The sequence below is a fragment of the Sinocyclocheilus grahami genome, unplaced genomic scaffold, assembly GCF_001515645.1.
Source record: "Sinocyclocheilus grahami isolate Dianchi unplaced genomic scaffold, SAMN03320097.WGS_v1.1 scaffold57.1, whole genome shotgun sequence".
Lineage (NCBI taxonomy): Eukaryota > Metazoa > Chordata > Actinopteri > Cypriniformes > Cyprinidae > Sinocyclocheilus > Sinocyclocheilus grahami.
The window spans coordinates 1,516,352-1,536,510 of record NW_015505236.1 but is presented as its reverse complement, the minus strand read 5'-3'; the positions used below and the strand labels follow the sequence as shown (position 1 = coordinate 1,536,510).

At 37.4% G+C, this 20,159-nt stretch overlaps 1 protein-coding gene across 1 annotated transcript; it reads left to right on the top strand.

Annotated features, from left to right (window-relative positions):
• Positions 1-234: 234 nt before the first annotated feature.
• LOC107584182 (UBA-like domain-containing protein 1) lies at positions 235-14,480 on the top strand. Its single transcript, XM_016270688.1, has 4 exons — positions 235-487; positions 1,043-1,102; positions 13,421-13,604; positions 14,188-14,480. Exons 1-4 carry the CDS (start codon positions 380-382, stop codon positions 14,478-14,480), a joined length of 645 nt encoding a protein of 214 aa, XP_016126174.1. The 5' UTR covers positions 235-379.
• Positions 14,481-20,159: the final 5,679 nt, after the last annotated feature.

The window sequence follows — 20,159 nt, the reverse complement described above, 5'->3', positions numbered from 1 at the left end:
CCTTGTCGCGTAGTTTATGCGTGCCTTTTCTTTGTTTAGGATTAGATATTGTCAAATTGTATAAGCAAAATCGTCAACATCGATCTGGAGCGCTTCAACATATACATCAAACTAACGCAGTGTCACCATCAGAAACACAACAAGCATGGAATCCCGACGCATACAATTCCCATGACCTCCGCCCCGCTCTGATTGGCTGCTTCATGCTGTCAATCATCTGGCGCTCGTTACACCAGCGCTCCTACAGTAAATATTTGTGTTTGCTCAACCGGCTGTAATGGTGGGCGACTGAAAGAGAAAAGAGGAGAGACTAAATCTCAAAAATCCAGTCCCGGGTAAAACACTATTGTTCGTGGCTCGGAAATAAACACCAGCGAATATGGATGAACTCAAACATCAAGTTATGATAAACCAGTTCGTCCTGACAGCTGGATGTGCCGCAGACCAAGCGAAACAGCTTTTGCAAGCGGCACATTGGCAGTTTGAGGTAAGCGCAATGGAGAGCACACTATGCATGCCTACGCTAGTGCATTGTTTATGTGATGCATTGCATTCTCTGTCTGTCCGCGTGTCTGGTTGCCATTGCTTAATAATGACTAATAACTATGACCGAAACATGTTTTAGTTTCCTCCTCCTACGACATTTAAAATCTATTAATGCCGTCTGCATGTGCTTTATTTTCGAATAAAACTGCATCTCTATAGTATAACAATTGCGAAAAACTCAACAGAGACAGGCTACTATCCAATTAGAGTTTACTCCAGATTAAATACTATAATCCTTCCCCATGACACACTGTACTAGCTTCCCATGCTATTATGCAATGAAGATGATCGCTGACAGATTACAGAGCAGAGCTCAACACTGATACAATGTTGTGCTTTCGTTTTTCATTTAGATCAGCCTAAATCCTGCAGCCATTCTCAGCTCTCTAAAATAAGTGAAACTCCGACAGTTTTCCAGTCTAGCGAGGTATAAATATGTTTGAATATTATTATACAGCATGTGAGGTAATGCTGTGTTATGATCTCTCACTCACAGACAGCCCTTAGTGCCTTCTTTCAAGAGACAAATATCCCTTACGGTCACCATCATCAAATGGTGAGTATGAAAGCCGTCATCTCTGGTTATAAACGTTTATTAGATGTAACTTTTTTCTATTACATGTGTCTGTTATGTGATTATACGTGCTCCGTTTACATCGTGGCTGAAACAATAACAATGTAAAGCTGTAGCCATAGTGTCAGCCATGTTGCGGAGAGACGGGGCTTCCAGAAATAAACACACACACACACACACACGCGGTGTTCACGGTTATTACTGTAGTGTGCCGAGGTAGGCAGTATTTCATTGTTGCAGTATAAATAAAAAGAAATAATGGCCACAAGTTTAAAGTATCACGAATGTGGGCTATCACTTCACTTGTCAAGCAATAAGCAAGTGTCTTCTTGAACAGGACTAGTGTTTAATAATTCCTCTATGAAAAAGAGTTATATGGTATGTGCATCATGATGATGGAGTTCTGGAATATCCCACTGCCACTTATTTTCCACTTTTATGAAAAACCTGGGGCATATCGGTAACACTTTACAATAAGATCCCATTAGTTCATGTTAATTAATGGATTAACTATAACTAACAATTTGCAATTTATTTGTTACAATATTTGATCATTTTTGTTAAAGGGATAGTTCACCCAAAAATGAAAATTTGATGTTTATCTGCTTACCCCCAGGGCATCCAAGATGTAGGTGACTTTGTTTCTTCAGTAGAACACAAACAGAGATTTTTAAGTCAAACCGTTGCAGTCCGTCAGTCCTATAATGTAAGTGGATGGGAATCACGGCTTTGAGAGTCATAAAACATACACAAACATAACCAAATTTAACCCTGCTGCTCGTGATGGTACATTGAAGTGAAAAGACACGAAACGATCGGTCTGTGCAAGAAACTGAACAGTATTTATATCGTTTTTTTACCTCTGATTTTCACCACAATGTCTGAACTGTCCTGAGTGCGTTCGTGTCTTCTTCTTCAGCCTGCGCATGAGGCGTCTATTTCTTCTTGCTTTACGGCGGATCGCAGACTTATAAGTGCATAACCTGTGCAAGAAACTGAACAGTATTTATATCGTTTTTTTACCTCTGATTTTCACCACAATGTCTGAACTGTCCTGAGTGCGTTCGCGTCTTCTTCTTCAGCCTGCGCATGAGGCGTCTATTTCTTCTTGCTTTACGGCAGATCGCAGACTTATAAGTGCATAACCGCCACCTATCTCTCAAATGAACCATTGACACTCTTATCTACAATCTCAATTAGGAGTGTCAATGGTCCATTTGAGAGATAGGTGGCGGTTATGCACTTATAAGTCTGCGATCCGCCGTAAAGCAAGAAGAAGAAGAAGAAGACGGCTCCTCACGGCCGGTCACAGTTTGACTTAAAAATCTCCGTTTGTGTTCTACTGAAGAAAAAAGTCACCTACTTTTTGGATGCCCTGGGGGTAAGCAGATAAACATCAAATTTTCATTTTCGGGTGAACTATCCCTTTAACATTAGTTAATAAATACAACTGTTCATTGTTAGTTCGTGTTAGCTCAGGTCCAGTAAATAATGTTAATACACACAACTTTTGATTTGAATAATGTATTGGTAAATGTTGAAATTAACATTAATTTGTCAAATTAATAAATTCTTGTTATATTATGCTTTATTTTTTTCTTTAATTATTTTTCATTAATTTGTGTTAATGTTAACAAATGAAACCTTTTGTGAAGTTATTGTTAACTATTGAAATTGTGTTATTCAGACTTTAAAAAAAATGTCATAAAAATTGTGGAAGTGATGGAAATTTCTATAGTGAAGAGTTTTTACAATTATTATTTGCTATTAAATATATTTAATCTCGTAGATAATGCTGTTGTGAATTGTGGGTGTTTTATTCTTTGGAGTCAGTTATTTTCAATGAATCGGTAAAACAGTTTTATAAAATTGTCAAAATGATTAATTAGTGAATCTGTCTGAATCTAAATTATTTAAAAAAATTCAAAGCTAATCATATAAAATGTCAAAACAGTGGGAATTTTTTTTGTGTGTGTGATAAAACAGAAATTATGTCATTAAAATTTGGCATTTGTGCAGTTAAACATTGCAGTTCACCCTATGTTTGTGTCTGTTTGAGGTTTATTGATGTGAGTGTATGGGGCATAAATGGTTTTGCTGAAGCAAAAAAGTATCTACAGGTCATTGTTTATCGCTGAACACAGGATAGTTGTGATGCCCACTGCATCACAGTTTAAATAGAGCAGGTGAAAGCACAAGAAGCAGAGGTGTGATTTTATTGCATGCATGGCTGCCAACACTTACTAATGTTATTAGTTGCAGTCCTCATTGAGTTTGCACTACAATTTCCCCTGCACTAGCACACTTATTCTGATTGACAGTGAAGTCAAAGTGCATGAAAAAATCAGCAGACTAGTATGCTTACCTCACAGAGTGTTCTTTTATATTGGTTTAGTGTATCATTTTGTTTGGAGGCTGTTGAAAAAGACGACTCCTCACGGCCGGTCACAGTTTGACTTAAAAATCTCCGTTTGTGTTCTACTGAAGAAAAAAGTCACCTACTTTTTGGATGCCCTGGGGGTAAGCAGATAAACATCAAATTTTCATTTTCGGGTGAACTATCCCTTTAACATTAGTTAATAAATACAACTGTTCATTGTTAGTTCGTGTTAGCTCAGGTCCAGTAAATAATGTTAATACACACAACTTTTGATTTGAATAATGTATTGGTAAATGTTGAAATTAACATTAATTTGTCAAATTAATAAATTCTTGTTATATTATGCTTTATTTTTTTCTTTAATTATTTTTCATTAATTTGTGTTAATGTTAACAAATGAAACCTTTTGTGAAGTTATTGTTAACTATTGAAATTGTGTTATTCAGACTTTAAAAAAAATGTCATAAAAATTGTGGAAGTGATGGAAATTTCTATAGTGAAGAGTTTTTACAATTATTATTTGCTATTAAATATATTTAATCTCGTAGATAATGCTGTTGTGAATTGTGGGTGTTTTATTCTTTGGAGTCAGTTATTTTCAATGAATCGGTAAAACAGTTTTATAAAATTGTCAAAATGATTAATTAGTGAATCTGTCTGAATCTAAATTATTTAAAAAAATTCAAAGCTAATCATATAAAATGTCAAAACAGTGGGAATTTTTTTTGTGTGTGTGATAAAACAGAAATTATGTCATTAAAATTTGGCATTTGTGCAGTTAAACATTGCAGTTCACCCCATGTTTGTGTCTGTTTGAGGTTTATTGATGTGAGTGTATGGGGCATAAATGGTTTTGCTGAAGCAAAAAAGTATCTACAGGTCATTGTTTATCGCTGAACACAGGATAGTTGTGATGCCCACTGCATCACAGTTTAAATAGAGCAGGTGAAAGCACAAGAAGCAGAGGTGTGATTTTATTGCATGCATGGCTGCCAACACTTACTAATGTTATTAGTTGCAGTCCTCATTGAGTTTGCACTACAATTTCCCCTGCACTAGCACACTTATTCTGATTGACAGTGAAGTCAAAGTGCATGAAAAAATCAGCAGACTAGTATGCTTACCTCACAGAGTGTTCTTTTATATTGGTTTAGTGTATCATTTTGTTTGGAGGCTGTTGAAAAAAGAATAACTGATGGCGACTGTAGTCATTGATCATAAAATCATTTACTCAACATGAGAATTTTTATTTTTGAGTGAACTATTCCTTCATAATTAATTTTTAAAGCACAACATCACAGTCGTAATTAAAGTTTGCCACATGTTCAGGCCTCCCTGGAGCTTAACATCTTTATGAGCTGCTGTTCATTTTACTATTTAAGGTATATTAATAGGAAATAATTGTTGTGAATGGGCATATCATCATAGGTTGAGATCATGCTCTGGACAGGTGTAATGTTAGATGTTTGTCTCCTAGAGTGACCCTACAATAATTGCTGACCACCTTAGCTCATAACTCACACGCTGAGCCGAATACACAAACAGAAAGTTGGGTATCACACAGAAAAGGCTTTTTCAAACTTAGTTATGAATTTTATAATGAAATCTGGGTTCCTGAAACTGAAAAATGTCATTCACACTAAAATTGCTCCCTTTCAGTTTAGTTAGAAAGTAGGACAAAAAAGGATGAATATTCTGGATTTTGTCCTTTCAAATAAATGCATGTATTGCTTATGACTAATAGTGACAGAATACACTCTGGACAAATGTGCAAATTAAGACAGAAATTATACTTTGTCCCTTCAATATTGAATTATTGGCTGTTATATTACAGTACTTTTATAAAACATTTTTTTGACGGATGTGATTTTAGTCTAATTTAGTAAAAATGATTAGACATCATACTTAATTTTCATTACCAAAGAATAATGGTTTATACGGAGCAAAATTTCCACATTTTAAGAAATGAATTTTTGGCCCAAGGAATTGAAGCTCTGACCATGCAGTCACCGCCAAAGTAAAAAGAATAGCCTTAGTAAGATGGCCAGTTATCCTCTGGTTAAAGTACGGTAATTAAAACAGGATTTAACACACAAAGGGTAGAAAATTCTCTTTTCCTGGCATTGGGGCTGAGAAGGAGGGGTACAAATTCTGGTAACTTTAACTGTGGTTTGTTCCTGGGTGTGACCTAAGAAAGAGTTGGCAGTATTTTAATTCTCAGATACAGCTGAATTCCCTGCACCTTACAGAGAGGGGTGGGGAAAGGTTAGAGTAATGACAGGGCTTTATTGCAGTTAACTGACAGTTTGATTAAAAGGATCATGGCTCCTTATCTTGATGACCTTACAGTCTCTGTAGCCTATAAAAACGAGCAGATGTTCTTTCTTGGAAGTGAGACAATCTGTGTGAAACATACTAAAGACAAAATTCAGGCTGAAAAGTTAAGAAACACCGGAATGTCTCATCAAAGGCAGTGTATACAAAGTATTTCACTCTGAAACAATGATTATATTTGAGTATTTGGCCTTGAGTTGATGTTGTGGTTGGAGCCAGAAAGAGTAAACCACATTTACAAGCAATGTTTCTCGGTATGCAGTGAGTGTGAATCGCAGATGTACAAGAAGTAACGTACAATGCACATGGGTTTAAGGGGTTAGCATGGCCCAGATTGCCCCGGCTGGTAGATGATTTTAGCCCCCTGCAGAATTCAAACCCCAAAGGTAACCGTTTGTATCATCTGTTCAAAAACATATCACATCATATTCTTCTATAATCAAAATAGCCTTTCCGATTACTCCTTGGAAGCAATACTAGGAAAGCAGGCTAATTTAACTGAAATCACAACCAGAGTCAAAGGCATTTCCTAAAAATGATTTTCTCTCTTTTTTTCCTCTTAAGCTAGATTTGTGCTGGCATACTCTTGAAGCTTGTCACTGCAGAACTGTGAATTGTCTCTTAAATGGCTAGGAAAGCAGGCTAATTTAACTGAAATCACAACCAGAGTCAAAGGCATTTCCTAAAAATGATTTTCTCTCTTTTTTTCCTCTAAGCTAGATTTGTGCTGGCATACTCTTGAAGCTTGTCACTGCAGAACTGTGAATTGTCTCTTAAATGGTAAATTGCTTGTGATGTTCATCAAGTCACTTTGGATAAAATTGTATGCTAATTTAATGCCACGGTATCAGCTAGCAGGCTAACCGTTTGTGAAGTATCTGGAAAAAAAGAATGAGAAATGTTTCATTCAACCAGTTATAGCTTCAGTTATATAATATGACGTCTGACAATATACAGTATATGGTATGTTATTTAAGGCACATTCACACCAAGGACAATAAAGTTTTAATAATCATTCTAATTCTGTGAGCTGCCATGTTCAAACCACAGCTATAGTGTTAATGGCAGAGAAAAATGATATTGTTGGAACCAATTTTCAAAACAGTTTTTCCAGCTGATGTACAATAAAATCACTGACAGCCTCCCGGCTTTAAGGAGCTGCTGGAGCATTTAAAGCAGTAGACGACACGCAGTGCACACTTATAGTATGGTGTGAATGCTAATTTAGTAATCACTACTGTTTTTATAGTATTCACCCTATTTTCTAAATGCATGTTATAAATCTTCTTATGAACAATTCATATAAGCATATGTTTATTTTTTTTACATTTCTGACCTCGACCTTCCAATTATGCAAACTCTTATGGAGTGCAATGCTAACAACTCAAAATCCAATCAAATGATGCATAGATCCAGTTCCCAGCCCTACATTTATTTATTTTTTTTAATAAGCTGTTACACTCTAATGTACGTCACAATACAGAAGAAAAGATTTGTCGCTACTTCTGTTTAATCACGAAAAAATGCTCTTGGACAGCATTCATAACTCTCTAAGATGTCTTTCAGTTGGGCGACATTTAAACTGTTCTGATTGAACAAATTTTGCTGGTTTACGATCACTGCACAATCACTTGGCAGAGGACACTGCAGCTTGTGTCCTTTGTTTTTAACATACAGGAAGTATAAATCAGCCTTTTTGTAGACAATACTTGCCTATTGTTTTGTTCTGAAATCCTTCTGTACTGTTACACTCAGGTTGATAATCAAGCCTTGAACTGAGAGATCATTTGCTCACATATGTGTAAACACTTAAATCTACACACACACACACACACAGTATAATAGAGAGCAGAGATCAGAAAAACATCTGCATCTCTGCAGTACGTGATTACAAATTACTGTTATAAAAATCAAAGCACCTCCTAAAGGCATTGTCTGCCTGCTTGACGACAACTGCCAGCGTCTCTCTTTCTCTCAGATACTCACAGATACGCGTACAACAGATCAGGCAGTGTTGTACAGTTTTGTGTTACAATGGAACGCTGCAGTGAACCGTCAATTATCTCATTACAAACCTTATCATTATATTTCATGCACCATCTGCCACAGTCATGTAGACATGCATGTGAAGGATGCAAAACAGCAGTTGTACTAGAACTTCCATGCTAAGCATAAAGCAATGAATTGCATCACTGTTTTAGTTCAAAGGAATTTGAAAGCTTTCCTTTGTTTTATGCTATATATTTCTAGCTATTTCCAATGGAGGAGAATCTGCTTGTTTGTGGATTGGAACAGTCTGTTTTATTTTTTAATAAGCTGTTACACTCTAATGTACGTCACAATACAGAAGAAAAGATTTGTCGCTACTTCTGTTTAATCACGAAAAAATGCTCTTGGACAGCATTCATAACTCTCTAAGATGTCTTTCAGTTGGGCGACATTTAAACTGTTCTGATTGAACAAATTTTGCTGGTTTACGATCACTGCACAATCACTTGGCAGAGGACACTGCAGCTCGTGTCCTTTGTTTTTAACATACAGGAAGTATAAATCAGCCTTTTTGTAGACAATACTTGCCTATTGTTTTGTTCTGAAATCCTTCTGTACTGTTACACTCAGGTTGATAATCAAGCCTTGAACTGAGAGATCATTTGCTCACATATGTGTAAACACTTAAATCTACACACACACACACACAGTATAATAGAGTGCAGAGATCAGAAAAACATCTGCATCTCTGCAGTACGTGATTACAAATTACTGTTATAAAAATCAAAGCACCTCCTAAAGGCATTGTCTGCCTGCTTGACGACAACTGCCAGCGTCTCTCTTTCTCTCAGATACTCACAGATACGCGTACAACAGATCAGGCAGTGTTGTACAGTTTTGTGTTACAATGGAACGCTGCAGTGAACCGTCAATTATCTCATTACAAACCTTATCATTATATTTCATGCACCATCTGCCACAGTCATGTAGACATGCATGTGAAGGATGCAAAACAGCAGTTGTACTAGAACTTCCATGCTAAGCATGAAGCAATGAATTGCATCACTGTTTTAGTTCAAAGGAATTTGAAAGCTTTCCTTTGTTTTATGCTATATATTTCTAGCTATTTCCAATGGAGGAGAATCTGCTTGTTTGTGGATTGGAACAGTCTGGCTCATTGAACAATAGTAAAGGGGAACAAGAATGATGCTCTCTAATTTTGTTTCACTGATGCCTCTGCAGGGCTTATGTTGTGCTTGGTGAACCAAAGACGCTGGGTTCACTTACATGTTTTTGCTATGGTTCTAGTTGGAAATGGGCAATCAAGGATATCCTATTTGAAGTCACAAAAAGATGTTTCCAAGTCCCGCATTAGATCTGGACCTTTTTGTTAATGTCGAAAACAACAGTTTTTAAATAGTTTTTTTTATTTCTTCAACTATGCTATTTGCAATGCTTAATGGAGTTGCCGTTCTTTCTTGCAGTCTTTTACCTTTTGTTTTTTGGCTGATTTTCAAAACTTTTTTGCTTAAGCCAAAGATTGTAATTTGTGGTTTACCTTGTAGCAGGCTGGTTTGGTTCATGGCTTTTGGTTATAGACTTTTTTTTAAATTCCATTGGGAAAAATGCTTCCGAAACTAAGGCAGCTGAAAAAGTGTCACACTATTGGTCTTGTTTTAAACAAAGACTACTCAAAAGCATGTGGTGATACAAGCTGAATTGTTTTTTCATACTTTCTCTGATTTTAATTTAATATGAAGAGACAAGTAAGCCATTTGCAGGTTGTAAAGTAAAAACACTCTGGTTTTACCAGAACACACATACTGGTAAAAAATGTATAGCCTGAATGCACTGTAAGTCGCTTTGGATAAAAGCGTCTGCTAAATGCATAAATTATTAAATTATTATTAAATTATTTTGTACACTGTAAGAAAAAGAATCAACATGAAGCAATGCATAATTCAAAATATGGGTAAAACATCTGTAAAAAATGTATATGGAAAATTCTTTCATATTAACACAGTACATTGTGCCCTGTTTTACAGCCTTTACATTGTGTAGTGCTACCTAAACATTCTTTGTTTGAGAATCCAGACCAGCAGTGAATTTGGGACTGGGTTATCTTTTTGACCAACCAATGGAAGACAAGGGGTGTGTTCAGATAGATAGAAATACAGTTTTAAACATTCACTGGGTTTCCAAGTAAATCAAATGTAACAAACAAAAATAAAGTATAACAAAGTGGACTGGGCTGTGCACCGCAGGTTCTGTTTTTCTACACCAACTCTGACCTCATTTCTCATCAACAGCTCTGTCCTCACAACCAAAATATTTCCATAGCAACCCAGCTGTCTGCCGGAGCATGTTTATGTACACTGCACCTCTTGAAGCACGCTTTGTCAATGTTTCTGATTTATGGAGGATCTGCAAATGCATCTGCTCTCGGTTTGACGGCCTTGTTAAGCCACTGACCGTCTCCACATCTGCAGCAGCTGTCCAGCTGGGTGATGTATTGCTGGATGCCATTTTGTGCGACTCTTCCAAACCGAGGGATTTTTTCCCCCCTCCTCATTGCCATTTGAAGCCTGTGTAACAGCTTCATAGCTGTTTTTTTAATCCCTCAGACTTCCTGTTCTAATCACTCTTGTGAATTAAAGGCATCTAGGGACACGGAGGTCCATTTGAGACTTTTGACCGGCCACAATGGGGTGATTGTGGTGGTTTTTGGAGAGATATCCTTACAGGTGGGTCAATAAAAACTGCAGGCGGCCGTATTTAAGGTTGCTGACTGGATAGGACGCGGATGCCGATGTGATTGCTGCAGTAAGACAATATGGACATGTTTCTCATACCTGTGCAAGGGCACACCAGGAAGTATCCCAATGTAATGCTGTCCGTTCATTTAGCTTTCATTGACAATCTCTTAGATTTCTCCCCACATATTAGTCCTAGTTCAACCCACAGACTGCTGCCTTGTGCAGATTTGTGGCGACCTTTGAAATGTTGTTTATGTCTGGTGATGTTGTCCTGCCGCCGAAAAAATCGCAGGATGGCGGGGGTGCTCTCATGAGGCCTATTGTGTACCTCTAGATGCGCGATTTGCTGGGGACAGAGGACATCGAGTTCAGAGAGGACAATGGGGAGGTCACAGATGTAATGGAGAAGCTGAATGGCACACGGAGCAAGGCAGAGCGGGTGATGCCAGGGCAGAGATGAGAAACAGGAAGTTGAACTGTTAGAAGAGCACCAATCAACACCGGCAGAGAGAATGCGAAGGAAGGGAGGGAATGTTGTAATGATCTACTGGGACAACTTGGCAGAATTTAATTTTGCCACTAAAATGTTTTAGCTGCTTGTCGTACGGTTTAAAATGTGTTTTATTAGTTAGGAATGTTAAAGATGTATTGAAAGTCTCTAATTTTTCTTCTGCAATCTGTAAAAGACAGAACCTGATTTTTATTTATCAGAAATAGCTTGAATTATGAAAGGAGACCTCTATATGATACACATATATGAATGAGGGGTTCGTGACACCAGCTGAAAATCATGAAATAAATTAAAATGATTTTAGAGCGAGCAAGATTTGATTAACTTTTATGTATTTTAATTAAAGTGTAATAAGACAAACTGCTACACTGCTGTTCAAAAGTTTGGGGGCAGTAAGCCCTAGTTAAAAAGAAATGCATTTATTTCAAAATACATTTGAAGTACATTTATTTCATACTAAGTATAATACAAATACATTTACATATTTATGTACTTAATAACAATACACTGCAGTTGTACTCTTAGTATACTAACCTGGTATACTTAAATGTCTGCTAAATTGGAACAACTAATTTTGTACTTAATGCACGGAAGTAGTGCTGAAGTCTAACTAAAGATATATTGAAGTATATTTGATTGTGCTAACGTGGAACTATTGCAAGAATACTTCAGAGACACTTTAAATATCTTGCATTTAAAGACCTATATTACTCAAAGATCATATAATCATCATCAGTAGCGACATTAAAACACATTTTAGGCTTAATATTAAGAAATGTGCATTGTGCACAAGTAGTACTCCAAAAAAGTTTAATTATAATTTTTATATCAGTAAGTCTCGAGCTTTATATCAGTAAATACATGAATAGATTTGAACTGTACTTAGAATGAAATAAATGTATTTTAAATATATTACCTTTTACTAGGGAAATTTTGAAAGAAATGAATACTTTTATTCAGCTAGGACCTATTCAGTTGACAAAAAAAGTGACAGTAAATACATTTGTAATGTTACAAAACATTTCTATACAAAAAATTCTTGCTCTGTTATTTTTTACTTTCTGTTCAGAATTTTGAAATGCTGTTCTTTTTAACTTTCTATTTATAAAAGAATCCTGAAAAATATAACTGTACTAACTGCTGAAACTTCAACTTTGCCATCACAGAAATAAATTACATTTTAAAATAGCCTACATTAAATGGTTAGTTCACCCAAAAATGAAAATTAGCCTGTGTTTTACTCACACTCGAGGCATCCTAGGTGTATATGACTTTCAGATGAATCATATCGGAGTTATATTAAAAATTGCCCTGGCTATTCCAAGCTCTATCATTGCAGTCAGCGGGTGTTTCTGTTTAACAGTCCAGAAGACGGGAAATAAAGTGCACGCATCTATAATAAAACGTGCCTCACACGGCTCCGGGGGGTGAATAAAGGGCTCATGTAGCGAATCCATGCATTTTCAAAAGAAAAATATCCATATTTCAAAAGTAATAAACACTTTTTTCTCACTTCTGCTGACTGTCGTACGCGGAAGCTGTGCAGGCGGATGACGTAAGACGTCGGCATTGCGTGATTAGTGACGAATGCGGAGAGAGAACAAAACATATCGCCGGTCACAAATTAGAAGCACAAAACGAAGATTTGTAAAGAAAAATGTCAGAGGATTTCGATATAAGCCAAGAGGAGACTGGTTTTCCTTTGCTAAAGTAAGGAAACTTTGCTTCCTTTGCTCCTGTAAACAAACTCGCGAGACTAGCATATCTCAGAGGCGAGGAACGCCTTCCACGTATGACAGATACCTGAAGTGAGAGAAAAGTGTTTATTACGTTTGAAATATGGATCTTTTTCTTATGAAAATGCATGGATTCACTACAGGAGGCCTTTATTAATCCCCCAGAGCCGTGTAAGGCACGTTTTATGGATGCACGCTCTTTATTTGATGTCTTCTGGACTGTTGAACAGAAACACCCACTGACTGCAATGATAGAGCTTGGAATAGCCAGGACAATTTTTAATATAACTCAGACTGAATTCGTCTGAAAGAAGAAAGTGATATACACCTAGGATGCTTCAAGGGTGAGCAAAACATAGCCTAATTTTTGGGTGAACTAACCCTTTAAAATAGCAAAAGTTACTTTAAATTGTAATGTTTTTGATCAAATAAATAAATACAGCCATTGTTAACATAAGAGCCATTGAAAGCACTTCTTTCAAAAACATCAAACATGTTACTGACACCAAAAAGTGATCGAAAATGATAAATTTGATAAATGATGTGCATTATCCAAGAACACAGTTGTGATTGTCCATCTGTTTTGTTTTTTAGATGTGTACCCCAGCAAACACACCCGCAACGCCACCAAACTTCCCAGACGCCCTCACAATGTTCTCGCGACTCAAAGCCTCGGAAAGCTTCAACAGCAGCAGCAGTCCCAGCATGGCCACCTCGCCCCCTCCACCTCCGGTCAGCTGGGGCATGACCGCACCCGTGCCCAACCAGCAGGGCTTATGTGAGCGCGCGACGCATACGTCATCCGCCGGAACGCCTTCCACGTATGACAGATACCTGAAGTGAGAGAAAAGTGTTTATTACGTTTGAAATATGGATCTTTTTCTTATGAAAATGCATGGATTCACTACAGGAGGCCTTTATTAATCCCCCAGAGCCGTGTAAGGCACGTTTTATGGATGCACGCTCTTTATTTGATGTCTTCTGGACTGTTGAACAGAAACACCCACTGACTGCAATGATAGAGCTTGGAATAGCCAGGACAATTTTTAATATAACTCAGACTGGATTCGTCTGAAAGAAGAAAGTGATATACACCTAGGATGCTTCAAGGGTGAGCAAAACACAGCCTAATTTTTGGGTGAACTAACCCTTTAAAATAGCAAAAGTTACTTTAAATTGTAATGTTTTTGATCAAATAAATAAATACAGCCATTGTTAACATAAGAGCCATTGAAAGCACTTCTTTCAAAAACATCAAACATGTTACTGACACCAAAAAGTGATCGAAAATGATAAATTTGATAAATGATGTGCATTATCCAAGAACACAGTTGTGATTGTCCATCTGTTTTGTTTTTTAGATGTGTACCCCAGCAAACACACCCGCAACGCCACCAAACTTCCCAGACGCCCTCACAATGTTCTCGCGACTCAAAGCCTCGGAAAGCTTCAACAGCAGCAGCAGTCCCAGCATGGCCACCTCGCCCCCTCCACCTCCGGTCAGCTGGGGCATGACCGCACCCGTGCCCAACCAGCAGGGCTTATGGACTCAGGGGCCTTCCCCCCAACAAGCCCACCCGCCCCCAGGCTGGCCCTCAGCTGTCAACCAGCAAGCGGCAACCGAACAGAAGGCCAGCGTCGCCATGGAGGCTGAGAGATGAGGGCCTGGACTACACAGAGCAAGGCGTCAGGGGAGGGGCGTTTTTTCTCTCTCACTCACCAGACATGGAGGGGGAGAGAGCTACACCAAGAATAACCAAGCAACATGGACATTTACAGAAGAGGAGCGAAAGCCAACACGAAGGTAATAAGAGAAATAAAGAAACAAGCGCACATTGTATTACCAAGTTAAGGGTGAGCAAAACACAGCCTAATTTTTGGGTGAACTAACCCTTTAAAATAGCAAAAGTTACTTTAAATTGTAATGTTTTTGATCAAATAAATAAATACAGCCATTGTTAACATAAGAGCCATTGAAAGCACTTCTTTCAAAAACATCAAACATGTTACTGACACCAAAAAGTGATCGAAAATGATCAATTTGATAAATGATGTGCATTATCCAAGAACACAGTTGTGATTGTCCATCTGTTTTGTTTTTTAGATGTGTACCCCAGCAAACACACCCGCAACGCCACCAAACTTCCCAGACGCCCTCACAATGTTCTCGCGACTCAAAGCCTCGGAAAGCTTCAACAGCAGCAGCAGTCCCAGCATGGCCACCTCGCCCCCTCCACCTCCGGTCAGCTGGGGCATGACCGCACCCGTGCCCAACCAGCAGGGCTTATGGACTCAGGGGCCTTCCCCCCAACAAGCCCACCCGCCCCCAGGCTGGCCCTCAGCTGTCAACCAGCAAGCGGCAACCGAACAGAAGGCCAGCGTCGCCATGGAGGCCGAGAGATGAGAGCCTGGACTACACAGAGCAAGGCGTCAGGGGAGGGGCGTTTTTTCTCTCTCACTCACCAGGCATGGAGGGGGAGAGAGCTACACCAAGAATAACCAAGCAACATGGACATTTACAGAAGAGGAGCGAAAGCCAACACGAAGGTAATAAGAGAAATAAAGAAACAAGCGCACATTGTATTACCACGTTTTTTCTATAATAAAAGAGTAGTTTAACGTATATGGGACTATGATCATTGCGCCCGTGGATTATTTCTGGTATTTTCTCGAAGATGGACGTCTAGCATCTAAGGCAGCAACTTTTCTCACATTTTACTTTTTGTTGTTTTATCTGGTGTTCTTTATGCAAGACGAGAGTTGACGTTGCATGCGGATTAGCGATCTGTTTTTGCGGTTTTTAACTAACTAGTATTCAATGCAAGCGTTCATGTGTACAGCGTGTGAGACTTGCACACTCAAACATTGTGTATCAGACTTAAATTTTCTCTCCCCGTTGGATAATGGGACTTTTTTCGTACCTCACTGGTCAGCTGACTCTACTCAACCAATCAGGGAATCTCACTAGTTGAACACCCTTTTTTCAAACTCAAGCCGGATTTTCCATGATGCTTTGCTTTGTCCATTACGCAGTAGCTCACTGATGTCCTCAAAGATTGTAAAGATTGGTCTTAAAATTGATTCTGGATATTTTATAATCATGGCTCCTAGTTTTATTTCAATCTGTTTTTGGGGGAGCTGGTTAGCTGGTTTATCAGACTGTTGTTTTTTAGCCGAGGAGAGTAAATCTCTAAAGCTACATTAAACCAGACTACTGTACAACATGTTTGTAAGCAGACTTGCCACTTTGCATGACGTATGCATATGTATATCATATTTTGTAGTTTCTTGCTTTTTGGGGGAATTCTACATGAGTGCTTTTCAGGAATTCTATCTCATTTCTAGTTTTAGAGAAAGGATGAGAACACCCATTCAAGTTGTAATTCTGGCCCAATCTGCTTTTTCTATTGACATAAAAATTATAAATCTGATGGGGGGTGGAGTTTAATTTCTTATTTGCTGAAAACAATTTTCAGTAAATTTTAATATTTACTTTGTATTATTTTCCATTTACAACAATTTCTGATCAAGCTTTTCTTTTGGGGTCACTTGTTCCCAAATGGGTTTCCATGTATGTTTTCCCCTGTTTGACTGTATTGATACCATTCCCACAATATTTGTGGACTACCTGATAATTAACTTATCATTGTTTGTGTTCCTAAATAAATATTGTATGTCCTATGGTGTGATTTGTTCTTCAGTAGAGACCTGTTGTTGATATACTGTTGATAAACTTGTCAGTATACAACATTTTAATAGAATATTACTGAATTATTATTATTATTATAATTGTGGAATTATCATTCTTAATGCTAATAGAAATTCAAGTGAGGAAGTGAGACTGAAGTGAGAATTTTTAGCCTAATATGAGAAAAATATTTACTTTACTCTTTACTCTAAAAGTGCATAATGTACATAATGTGCATAATGTACAAAATCATCATAGCATTATAAACTGACTGTAAATCTTTGCGTACTTAGAATCAATTAGGGTCAGAGCAAAAATAAATATATATTTTTTATTTAGTATTATGTTTCATTAGTATTTCATAATTAGTATTATATACTACCTACACTAGTCTTCAAAAGTTTGGGGTCAGTAGAACTAATATGAGCAAAGATTTGTTAAATTGATCAAACGTGACAGTAAAGACATGTATGATGTTACAAAATATTTCTGATAAATGCTGAACTTTTGAATTTTCTATTCATCAAAGGACCCTGAAGCAGAAGAAAAATCACAGTTTTCACAAAAAATATTAATCCGCACAACTGCCTAATGCTGCTGAAAATTCAGCTTTGCAATCACAGCAAATTACATTTTAAAATATATTGAAATACAGATTTTTAATCAAATAAATGCAGTCTTGGCGCATTTTCTTTTTCTCAGATTTTCTCCAAATTTGTCTTGTTTTAAAAATGTTTAAATATATTTTTTAACCAGTAAAGAATAAAAAAACTGTTTGAGAAAATGTTTAAAGTTATTTGGATTATAAGTGAGTGTTTATATGTAAATATATGATAGAAGACATAAACCTACAGCAGGTATTTATTGTTTGGTTAATGCACAGCCACTCCAGAGGTCAGCAGGTTCTCAGGTTGGATGTCCTTGTTTCACCTCCAAATCAAACACATAGAGAGAGAGAGAAAGCGAGAGAGAGTGAGCTTGAATTGAGCCCAATCTCAGTCTGCTTCCGCCCTTTCGTCCTCTTCGTCACAGCGCTACTGTTCTCTGTGTTTTTATGCTTTTCAGGGCGTGACTTGGAAACCGAAACTTTGCCAAGTAAACTGCCGTTAGCATGTATGGTGCTGTGGAGTGCCAGGTGTACCTTGGCCTGGTTATGATGTTACAAAATATTTCTGATAAATGCTGAACTTTTGAATTTTCTATTCATCAAAGGACCCTGAAGCAGAAGAAAAATCACAGTTTTCACAAAAAATATTAATCCGCACAACTGCCTAATGCTGCTGAAAATTCAGCTTTGCAATCACAGCAAATTACATTTTAAAATATATTCAAATACAGATTTTTAATCAAATAAATGCAGTCTTGGCGCATTTTCTTTTTCTCAGATTTTCTCCAAATTTGTCTTGTTTTAAAAATGTTTAAATATATTTTTTAACCAGTAAAGAATAAAAAAACTGTTTGAGAAAATGTTTAAAGTTATTTTTAGTGATTAATTGCTTGCATTAAGAATTTTATCAAAGTCAAGCCACTTGTTGAGCTAACATTTTCACCACAAAAGAATGATCCAATGTTACTTTTTAGCAATAATTATTCATTCATTCATTTTATATTTGCAATAAACGTAAAAGTTATGATGCCTTTACAAAAATGTTATTTTTTAAGATAAGTTGCAACAAGCTAAAAATCATATAAACTGACATTATCTATCTATCTACTATGGTAATATATTGACTTTTACTCTTGTGAAATATTACTACATATGAACTATTTTCTATGTTTTAAAATGTAATTTATTCCTGTGATGGCAAAGCTGAATTTTCAGCTGCCATTACTCCAGTCTTTAGTGTCGCATGATTCTTTAAAAATCATTCTAATATGCTGATTTGGTGCTCAAGAAACATTTTGTTATTATCAATGTTGAAAACAGTTGCTTAATAGTTTTGTGGAACTGTTACACATTTTAAATATTCTTTGATGAATAAAAAGTTCAAAAGAACAGCATTTTTTGAAATGGAAAAGAACAGTTTGTAACATTATAAATGTCTTGAAGAAAATTTGCAACAAGCATGAATTCAAAAACACACTTTGGCTAGAAAACTTTGTTGCAAAACATTACTGATTAGTAGATTTTAACAATGCATATGATGCTTTCAAGTCATTTTTAGTAAATCAGTTTCAACAAAACTTCATCTGTGTTAGCTAAACTAACAAAAATGTTGAATAAGTCCCTGGAGCCCAATCATTTATGTTTGAAAGACACAAAAAGGGATGTATAAGATCAAAGAATACTTATCACAGTAAATTTCACCTTTCAAAAACTCAAACCAAGAGGTTCACTACTACTACTACATTACTACTACTGCAAATAAACGATGAAAATTAAGCCAAAACAGAAAATTGAAAAAGAACAGAAACATCAGCAGTGCCACACTCCCATTATGTAAAAGGGATAAATAATAGCCTATACCATTTGCATTTATGCACTTGGTAGATGCTTTTACACAAAGTGCATTACATTGCATTCAATACATTGTTTTTAATCAATTTATGCATTTACTGGGAATCAAACTTATGACCATGGCATTGTTAGTGCCATGCTCTTCTGTTTGAGCTACAGGAACACTATTATATTGTGTATCTCAAGAGTGTCTGCTTGCAAAACACAGTCCAGCTGGTATGAGTTAGTGTTTGGTCAGACAGGGGTAATGACTGCAAACACAAGCAGATATCTTTATGTCTCTCTGCTTACAGAAGATCTGATTTGTCCGCTCTCTTCCTCCCCATGTGCACATATACGCACATGCTCCCTCCTGCTCTGGCTTCTGAGGGTCATAACCGACTCTCTCGCAGATTAAAGCAACATCACAGACAAATCTATACAGACAAAACTATCTGCAGTGATTCTACACTCTCTGCCGTCTTTAAAGGTAAAGGGGAAGTCGTGGCCTAATGGTTAGAGAGTTGGACTTGTAACCCAAAAGTTCGAGTCTCGTACCGGCAGGGATTGTAGGTGGGGGGAGTGTATGCACAGCGCTCTCTTCCACCTTCAATACCACGACAAGGTGCCCTTGAGCAAGGCACCGAACCCCCAACTGCTCCCCGGGCGCCGCAGCATAAATGGCTGCCCACTGGTCCGGGTGTGTGTTCACGGTGTGTGTGTTCACTGCTGTGTGTGTGCACTTAGGATGGGTTAAATGCAAAGCACTAATTCCGAGCATGGGTAACCATACTTGGCCACATGTCACGTGACTGAACTGTTTTTATAATCAACACCAAAGGCTGATTGATTAAGCCTGCAGCAACTTTGAGCATAACAATATTTGCATAATATGTACTTCTTTCTGTTCCTTTGCTCACTGTTTTAGCCCCCTTTCCTTTGTCCCTCCCACCCCACTTCATCCCATTGCCTGTTCAAGCACCGCCCCCCCAGTGATGTCATCATCCAAGATCACGTTTGGCACATGTGCCTGCAGCAGAGACTGGACATCCCATTCTGTCTGTGACATATTGTGCAATTCTATAGATAGAACCGAGAGAGAGAGTTGAAATAAATCGATGGATCAAAGGGAAAAAGAGCAAAAGGGAGAGAAAAAGTGGAGGCGGGGAGGAGGTTTGGGAGGCAAAAAGGGAGAAGGGTTATATGGT

Coding starts and splice junctions, on each gene's coding strand:
- LOC107584182 (XM_016270688.1), top strand. CDS start 380: ATGGATGAACTCAAACATCAAGTTATGATAAACCAGTTCGTCCTGACA. Junction 488..1,042: donor CGGCACATTGGCAGTTTGAG/GTAAGCGCAATG, acceptor TCTCACTCACAG/ACAGCCCTTAGTGCCTTCTT. Junction 13,605..14,187: donor GCCCAACCAGCAGGGCTTAT/GTGAGCGCGCGA, acceptor TTTGTTTTTTAG/ATGTGTACCCCAGCAAACAC.